Source organism: Acipenser ruthenus, chromosome 2 (genome assembly GCF_902713425.1).
Source record: "Acipenser ruthenus chromosome 2, fAciRut3.2 maternal haplotype, whole genome shotgun sequence".
NCBI classification, from domain to species: Eukaryota; Metazoa; Chordata; class Actinopteri; order Acipenseriformes; family Acipenseridae; genus Acipenser; species Acipenser ruthenus.
The window spans coordinates 79,420,084-79,430,085 of NC_081190.1; the positions used below are offsets into that span (position 1 = coordinate 79,420,084).

Here is a 10,002-nt window from a genome sequence, read left to right on the forward strand (position 1 = left end):
GCTTGAATTTTTTTATACAGTAAATAATCTCTATCAAAATAGTGCAACACCCTTATTATAGATAACTTTGCACTCACCTGCACTCTTTCATTTAACCTTGTGGCAGCAGGTAAAGTTTCTATTTGTTTAATATTTATTGCTTCACATAGTCCCGCCCAGTCAGAGACTCAGAATGCCAATCAGCTGCAGTACTATAGGTCTGATTGATGGAAACGATCCTCGAAAGGCAGGTGTGTGCTTTTGGTAACAATTAAGTAAAACAATTAAATTAATTTAGTGACAGTTCGCACAATTCTCACTCACTTTACTGAATACATTGCAGTTTAGAGAGGTGAGTTACAAAACCTGACCTGCCTTAGTGTCCTGAGATTCTGAAGCCTGTTGGCAACCCTACTCTCAGATCAGGTGACACAGGTTGAAACATCATTAAAGAAAATAGTGGGTTATGGCAAAGATACAGCTCTCCTTTCTTGTAAAGGTAAAGTAAACAGTTCTGTATTTTGACGTTTCTGTTGTGGGAGGGGGGCTAGCGGTAAATTGTGTACGATATCTTAAAATAAAATGATATCTTATTCAGGGATATATTTTCATTCGGTAATAAAAATACTATTAATTAAAAGGCTCAAAACTAGATTGTGTGCATCCCTCGTTAGTAGCTGCCAGTCTGCTTTTCATTCAACAGTTTCCTTCAGTTTTCTTTTGAGATGGTTTCGGTATTCGGCCAGATCCCAAAAACTTGGATTTGGTGCATCACTACTTCCTGGTGCCCAAACGGGATGGTGGCCTCTGACCAATCCTTGATCACAGACAGGTCAATCCATATCTGATTCGGTGGAGGTTCAAAATGTTAACTGTGCAGCAGCTGTTGCAGTCAATAAGGCCAGGCAACTGGTTCACTACGGTGGACTTAAAAGACACTTATTTTCACATCCTGATAAAATCAGGACACATGAGGTACCTCAGGTTCGCTTTCCAAGGAACAGCGTACGAGTTTCGGGTTTTGCCATTCAGCCTCTCCCCATGCCTTTTCAAAGTGCATGGAAGCTATTCTGGCCCCATTGAGACTCTGGGACATCAGAGTGCTCAATTACCTGGATGATTGGCTCATTTGTGCTCAACCTGCAATGCAGGCAGAGGCTCACACGAAACTTGTCTGCTGACAGTGTCTCGGCACAGCCTGCTCACCTACGCTTAGGCGTTGCACTGGGCAGCGTTACCAGAAGGGAGGTTATCACCACAGATGCGTCCAGCCTCATCTGGGGCGCCGTGTGGAATGGCAGGGGACTGCAAGGAGTATGGAGACCCCTGTGGCAGGGTCTCCATATACATATTTTGGAACTGCAGGCAGTGTTTCTAGCCTTGCAGAATTTTTTACAGGAGATTCAAGGGAAACATGTGCTGTGGTAGCTTACATAAACCACCAGGGCGGCCTCAGGTCCCCCAGTCTCCATCAAATAGCCCACAGGCTGTTGCTGTGGGCACACCATCACCTCCTCTCACTGCAGGCAGTACATCTGCTTGGGGTGACAAATTGGGCAGCGGAACTCCTTTCAAGGGGAGTCCCCAGTGCCTCAGAATGGAGGCTTCACCCGGAAGTGGTGAGCCTCGCTGGCAATAGATGCCTTGGCACACCAGTGGCCGAGGCAGCTTCTGTATGCTTTTCCACCACTCGTCATGCTCCCACTGTGCCTGGAAATGATCAGGCAGGACTGAGTCAGGGTAATATTAGTAGCTCTTTACTGGCCCATGAAACTCAACCCTGATACAGCTCTTGAAAGGCCAGCCGTGGAGTTTGCCAAAATGCAGCGACCTGGTCAGTCAGACACGGAGGGCATTGTGGCATCCCGACCTATTGAGCCTGCAGCTCTGGGTCTGTCCCTGAACGGCTCTATTTGAGCCAGCTGGGGCTTTCTAATAGGGTCATTGACACCTTACAGAAGCGCAGTCCACGCGTTCCCAATATGGGTACAAGTGGGGCGTTTTTTAAATGTGGTGCATGCCTAAGGGGTTTGACCCTACAACATATCCCATGGCAGTTTTACTGCAATTTTTACAGGACCTATTTGATGAGGGGAAATCCCCCTCTACATTGAAGGTCTATTTGGCAGCCATTTCGGCTTGTCATATTAAAACTGATTCAGTCCCCCCAGGAGCGCATTTCCTGCAAGGCCATTTTTGAAAGGAGCTTGGCAGCTTCAGCCACCTATGAAGGACATTGTCCCTCGCTGGAGGCTTAATGTGGTGCTTGAAGCGCTTATGAAGCCCACCTCTGAGACCTTGCATTCAGCGGAGCTGAAATATTTATCTATGAAAGCGGCTTTCTTGCTTGCGATTACATCCGCTAAGTGGGTCGGCGAGATGCAAGCTTTTTTGATTGCAAATGCCTGCTTAATTTTTGCAGAGGCCAGGGCGAAAGTCACACTTCGCACTGCTTTTTGGCCGAAAACCATTTTGGCATTCCACATTAACCAGACGGTGGAACTGGAGACTTTTCATCCACCTCCTTTCCAGTCTGATAGAGAGTGGCAGCTCCATACGCTTTGCCCGGTGCGGGTACTAGCGTATTATGTGGACAAAACTCAAAGTTGGAGGCAGTCTGAGCTGTTTTTTTTATCTATTATGGGGCTAAGTCCCATGGGAAAGCTCTGTCTAAACAGAGGCTATCAAGATGAATTACAGATACGGTTAAGACTGCATATGAACGAGCCAACTTGCTCCCTCCAGAGAAGCTCACTGCCCATTCTACCAGGGGCATGGCAACTTCGTGGGCTTTGTTCCAGGGCGTATCTGTCAGGGACATTTGCAATGCAACAGTATGGGCTACTCCCCATACCTTTACGCAGTTCTATCGGCTGAATGTCGTGGATCCACAAAACCCTGGTTTTTGAACAAGAGTGTTAAGGGCGGCTGCGAGCTTGACCCTTACATCATAAACACAGAGGTGAATTCTCCCTTAATGTTATAGCCCTATCTACTTGTATTGGGTTTCTCTTGGTAATGCGCAAGCTGGCCTTTGCTGAGCCTTGCAACATTCCAGTTGGTCTGCAATATTACCTTGCGACAGCTTTGGTATTTCTACCCATGAGGTAATGGTTACATTTTGTACTTTATAGGGAACTTTAGGTTATTATCATAACCCTGGTTCCCTGAAACCATTAACCTTCCAGGTCGCTGCATCCATGATTGCAACAGTCTTGTTGTTTATGCCCTGGGGGGTGGGCATGACTACGTCACAAGCACTACGTGCAGCTTTGATATATATTTTCAGTTTAGACGGTATTAAAGGATAAATACTCAGGCGGTAATGGTTAGATTTCTGTTTCAGGGAACCAGGGTTATGATAATAACCTAACATTGTCTTTTGCCCTCAAACAGCAAGTGACAGGCCAGCAGCAGGAAATAAACAACCATGTTCAACGAAAGATAGCAGTAGATGAAGAAAACAGCTTAATGAAGAAAGAGCTGGCTGCTTTCAGCAAAAATTGGAGGATAAAAGTCAGGAACATAAGGTTTGTACATATTTCCAATGCTATGGCTTTGAAATAGTCCTTGAATCGGTATTCAGCCATTGTGACACCAAAAATGACAAGTCTCCTAAGGGAAATTGCCTAAGGCCTTGAAATCACTTTAAAAAACCTTGCGGTTTCATTGCTGTGCTTCAGGCTTTGTGAAAGCAGCTTAAAAGCCGAGAATCTAAGCCTGATAACTTTGAGATGAATAGTTAATGATAGAAATGGAGCAAAGGAAGTATGCATGTGATGATGCGGCTTCTCCTAATTCGATTCTGATGGGACTTGCATTATTAATTGATAAAGACGAGGTCTGGGAGGAGGTCTTTGTGAGTCTCAAATAGCTGGGAACAGCATCAAAGGATGCTTGATCAATTAATGGGCTTGTAGCAATGTGTTCTCATTAGAGCTGTCATTATAGTTGAAATATGACCCTTCTACCTGCATGAGAGAAGACCAATGGAAGTACACAGGTGACCTTGCCTATCAGATATGCAAAGAGCTGCTGTGAAGATAAGCCTGCACAGCTTTATGTATACATATTCATTCTCAACCCGCTCTCTCTCTCGCTTGCTGTGTGATTTTTTTTTTTTTAATCCATATTTTTTTGTTTATTTGGCCCTTGTGACTCTTCTACAGGATGTTAAGGAGCAAACCAAGAAGAAAGAAGACGAACGCTGGCTTGTTGTGAGGAATGTGGAGGAGGAAAAGAAAGGATTAAACACATGCTGCTCTGACCTGCTAAGTGACCTGGAGAAACTGCAGAAGCAGGTGGCCCACTGGAAAGAGGAGAAATCTGGCATTGAGTCTAAAGTAAAGGTAAAGTACAGGCAAAGCAAAAAGAAGAAAGTGTAAAATGAAGGGACTTCCTGGGCAGGAAAGCTGAAGGGTTTCCAGCACTTTTCCTTTCGTCTCTTCTCACATATGTTCTGGGAAGGCTAAAAAGAAATGTTTTTTTTTTAAAAATAAAGGAGAAATAATTAATCCTGAGGTTGAAATTGAAATGTATACTGTGTTTAGTCCAAAAAAAAACAAACAAACAAAAAAAAACATATCCAGATAATGAAAGGTGGTAATTTATAGTCTTCTAACGTTTACTGTTTTGTTTTTTTATATCGTTTTTTCTACCACACAAAGTGACATAAAATCTGTAATAACAATGATAAGGGTTGATAATGATCATAATTAAACTAAGTAGCCAAAGTAGATTTCCCTTTTGAATAGCCTTAGTAAGTTAACTGTCAGTGTTAACTACACACACACAACGATTATTAAGACAAAAAACTGCCTAAGCCATAGTATTTTCAAAATCATAATGCTAAGGTAAATCAATACAAGGCTAGTAATTAAAAGTTTACTATATACAGTATTTGGAAAAGCTTAACAACAGAAAACGTGAACTACAGTACATTACAGTACTTCGTTGTATTTCGGGGCGGCGGGGGCGGCGGGGGGATTCTATTCAAAACTCTTGCTGAGATCACCACCACTTTAAAGGTTTATCGGAAATTCTGCTCTGCTAAAGGTGAATAGAAGATGAATTAATAAAATATACTGAAAATAACTTCAGGAACACTTCAGGTTAAACATCTAGCATATCATTGAACGCTAAGCACCCTTCTAAGAGTGTAAACATTTTAAATGTTTAAACTTCACATCCCTTTTTACTAAATGTCAATGTAATTAACTAACTGTTTAATTCAACTGAGGAATGACCTCATAACGTCCCTTTACACAACTCCAACTTGCTGATTTCCCTACAGCTCCCCTGACCCAAAATCCATACAGTTATTTACAATCTATTTAGTACTTCAATAAATATATAGTAAAAGAAACAGACCCTTTGAGGTATGTGAACTTTTTCTAAAAGCCTCCAAGTAGAATGGGGACTAATTGTGGAAAATAACTTAATCTGTTATTCATAGTTCTGAAGGTTCGTGCCATTGTGAACAATGCACAGGGTTTGGAATTAAAATTAAAATTAAAAACATTGGGCAGTTTTCATATGGGGACCATCAAAAATGTTTTGTCAGCAATGGGATCAATATAATAATAATGATGAGACAGAACAACCATTAAACACCAGCCGTACAAGGCATACATAGTTTCTCACTCTGAAATAATTAGTTATACAGTAGCCTAATATCATTTCACTAAGGAACGTTGTATGAGTGAGCATATGATTAAAAATGATGATCAACAAATAACAAGCTATTTTTTTCCTGATGGTAATTTAATTTCAATATGCACTGTTGTTCTAAATAATGGTAGTTTTGGCATATCATTCCTGCATGCTTTAGGTGCAGGGTAAGGTCAATTTTTGATAGAAAAAACACCAGTCAAATTTTCATTTTTAATAAAAAATATTTTCTTATCTTCTGGCATAATTTTTTTTTTTATCTATCGTGGCCCACATTTTTTAAATTTTGGTTCTCGTGGACCTGCAGACAACCTATTTGAATTCTTGAAAAGAGGCTTTATATTTGTATCACTCAGTATGGGTATAATACTGCATGAGTATAATGATTTAATTTCTAATTCAGGTGTTATTAATTAAAGTTGTCCTTTGGAGGATATATATATATATATATATATATATATATATATATATATATATATATATTTAATTGTTGCCCAGTGCAGTGTTTGAAGCCAGACTCTGAGCCATGTTGTGCTTTAATTGTTTTATTTTATAACTCTTATAATTTTGGAGATGGCCCTAAGGAGTTCAGAGCAATAGGAAATGTATTGGTAGGGGAAATCTTGAGTTATTGGGAATGCATTGCTTTTAGGTTGACCATTTGTGCAAGAACTGAAATTAGTATGTATGCGTTTATCTGAGGCGATAATAACTGTATAACTGTATAATAACTGCGATAATTTACTGTAGCCGGTGATTGGGAGAAGGTATCACATGGGAAGGAAGCTTGTTATTTAGTAATCTGAAAAGATGCTATTTTGCTCATGAAAACGCTGGCAATATCTGAAAGAACTGGTTTAGAGTGGTAATGATTTAGATTAGTGTAATCTTCTCCTTTGTGTATAAGGGTCAAGTACATATACTTCTGTGTGGCTGGCAGTGCAATATTTAAAATAAAAGGCAAATGATTTAAACATCTGCCATGAGTTGTATAATGATCCATGAAGCTAATTTAATCCTGAACTGTGGTATAAATAGGCCTCAACAGAACGCTGAAAGCGAAACATGCGATGAAACGCTTCATGGAAATAAACGCCATTCTTTTTCATTGTAATGCAAGACAATTAAAAATATCCAAACGAATATTTAATTTAATTAAATATCCCAGGATCACATTCCAAGGGGCAACACTTTTGTGATATCCAATACAGATAAATAGTTTACATCAGACAGTTTCAATTGTCAAAGTCAGAATTGTATTTTCTTTCAAGTTGGGTTCTAAAAAATTAAGTCATGAAAACTTGGTGCTTTATAGACATTTTTTGATACAATGGAATTCACTGTAATGGAATTTAAAATACAAGTACAATGAAACCTGCTTAATATCACTCCCATAATGTCACCCTTCTGCTTATTATTACCATTTTGAAATCCCGGTGTGGCAGGGTGCCCCGCCCGTGTGTGTTTTGTGTTATATGTTGTATGTTGTGTTTATGTATTGGTTCACGGAGTGTGGGTTATGTAGCACAGGTGATGTAAAATGTATATGTGCATTTAGGCACAGGGATTGCACAATCACTCCATGTGCAGATTAAAGTGGATATTAGTATGGAAGCACAGGGATCACAATTAGTTCACGTGCAGATGTACCGATATTCCAATTGAATGATTGATTAGCAATCGAGTCTCGGTACAGCTGCATAATAGAGGCAGTGTTTCACTCACAGAATATAATGGGAGTCAATGGGGACCTGCTGATACTGTCACTCATAGCTTCTGATAATATCACTCAAATTTATCTCGCTTACTATCGCTTTTGGAAAAAGAAAGCTTATAATTCAAAAGTAAGTTTCTGTACAGTATTGAAATGTTCCGACCATAAAAAATAGCACAATATAGCATTCAGAACACTGCCATGTGTATGCAACTTTCTAATGTATTTAAAACAGGCATGAATGCTTTTTTGCCAGGTTTGTTGGTGAACTCCATTTCTGGTCATTTGTTACCTTTAATATAAAAAAGTTGCAAATAAAAAAAAATAAAGCAATGCGATTTTTTTGTTTTTTTTAACACAGGTATTAGAAGAGGACATTAAGGAAACCAGGCAACATGCAGAAGACCTCCATAAGAAAATGAATGAACTATCTTCTCAACTTGCTACCAAACACACTGAGTGGCCAAGCAGATATTGATGTAACTAAATTCAGGAAGTATATTTTTATGATGCTACTATAATAAAATGAACTATAGTGTGTATAAATTGATAAACCACCACAGTCTTCGTGGTACATTCAGCTTATTAAATAATTAATAAAGTTCTCTATGTTATTGAAGTCATACACCCAACTAGGGATTAGACAATAGGACATTTCCACTATATGATAGTCCCTCACGATTGTCACTATGGTAGCACAATTGCTTTTTTTTATTTTTATTTTTTTTAAATGTACAAGTACTTTATGCAGAGAACAGACAACTAACCCAATACAGTAACACTTGGTAACATGGTTGGTTTATTATATGAAACAAATAAATATTACTCTCTAACTCTATGTGAAGTTTAACAAGTAGGATGGTGGTGGTAAAAAATGAAAAAAAAAATTGAAAACAAAATACAAAGCGGACTCTCCCTACCCTCCTCCATTCCTTATTTCATAGGAATCAATGCAATACAATGAGATAGAAATTGGTTTACATGCAAGATATACAGTATAGATGATTTTAAAATCAATTCCTAAAATAGGTAGTTTAAATATGACAAGGATATGCAAGTAAGATGGGCATAAATCATGAATTACAGGACTTCATAAGGAAAATTAGTCTACCAAGTGTGTTAACTTTTTTCAGTACTGACTTCATGGCAACTTATGAACACCCTCTTAGGGAAATCCATGTCTAGTGGGTCATACTTGGAGTTACTGCACTGTTGAAAGATATTGTTGGGCTTTGAATATCCAGCTTTGTTCAAATTACATGCAGCTAGGTTGTATATTAAACAAAAAAGTGTAAGGAACAAATTGATTTCTAATCTTTATGGATGCCATAAAGCTTTCATTTTAGTTAAGTTTGACAGGACAGCAACGGTCTGCAAAGACCTAGGTTAAAGGTTTAACGTGTTCCAGTTTGAGCTTCTCTGGTGACATGCAAATCTTTCCTCTAATAAAGTCATTGGATTAGCTCTGCATACTTGATGTGCTACTGAGAATAAAAAAGGTACAGGGCAGGATTTGGTAAAGAACATCCAGCTTTAGTCAACTAAAATGTTCAGAGATTCAGAGCCTTGGCTTTAACAAAACAGTTCCTACTGCTTAATAATAAGAGTAAAGTTAGCAGGAAAATAGGATGTCACTCATACTTTATAGGATCGTGGCCATAAAACCAGACATATACACTTTGAATGACTGCTTCCTTTTACTTGAAGTAACACTGTTACATTGCATGGGGGTGGAGCAGCAGGATAATCCACTAGAGTCTCATGATTTTCACCTCTGGAAGACTATGTTCAGATCTGCTTCAGTTAATTCATGAAATTAGTTTTGTGGTCTCAACCTAGCCCTGAACTAGATTAGGACCAATTTATTATCCAAAATCAATGATCCACCGCTTTAGCTTCTCTTCAGTTATTGTTAACACAGGATGCACCCTCCACTCCAAGTCATGGATGTAAAATAATTGAATGATTCCTGGGATTATTGAAAAAACATTACTGAACCTTTTCTATAGAGATCCTTGTGCTAATAATATGGCAAAAGATTTAGTCTGAATGTGATATAATCCATTGATTACACAAATATTATGGTTTCAAGGCAATGTATGACATTCTTATTAGACTTTAAAGATTATCATTTTTTTATAATTAAAAAATATGTTCTGTATCTTCCAGCTTTATAGTTTATCATTGTTTTTCAGTACTCTGAATCACTGCACTACAGATGCTTTCTTTCATTCACAGCTGTAATCGCTTCTGTGTCCTACAGGAAGGAGTTACTAGAGATTCAGAATCTTTATAAGCAGAGCGCAGAGCATGCAGCTCAGCAGGCTGAACTGATTCAGCAATTGGAAGGCCTCAATCTGGAAACGCAGGTGGTGCTGCAAAGATGCCCACACAACAGAGACAATATCATATCAAAAGGTAAATGCTCTCTCATTTCTGTGTCTCTTGATTTGTCGCCTGTAAATACTTTACTACTCCTGTACGGTGACCCGTGTTAAAAAGAGGTCAACAGAGACATGTACTTTCTTTTCACAGCCTTGCTGAAGGTGCCATTTCACTTGTAAATGGCTTTTAGGTGCTATGGTTAATTTTGGATTACGATTGTCAAAGTATGAGGGAAAATAAAATCCTTGTGTAAT

The 10,002-nt window shown here is 38.9% G+C and overlaps 1 protein-coding gene across 1 annotated transcript in view; it reads left to right on the plus strand.

The window, feature by feature from the left end:
- Positions 1-9,775, plus strand: part of LOC117409114 (centlein-like) — a 43,250-nt gene extending 33,475 nt beyond the window's left edge. Inside the window, 5 exon segments of the mRNA XM_058985446.1 lie at positions 3,394-3,466; positions 3,469-3,509; positions 4,149-4,328; positions 7,725-7,842; positions 9,627-9,775. Of these exon segments, the coding sequence (XP_058841429.1) occupies positions 3,394-3,466; positions 3,469-3,509; positions 4,149-4,328; positions 7,725-7,841 (411 nt within the window). The 3' untranslated portion in view covers position 7,842; positions 9,627-9,775.
- Positions 9,776-10,002: the final 227 nt, after the last annotated feature.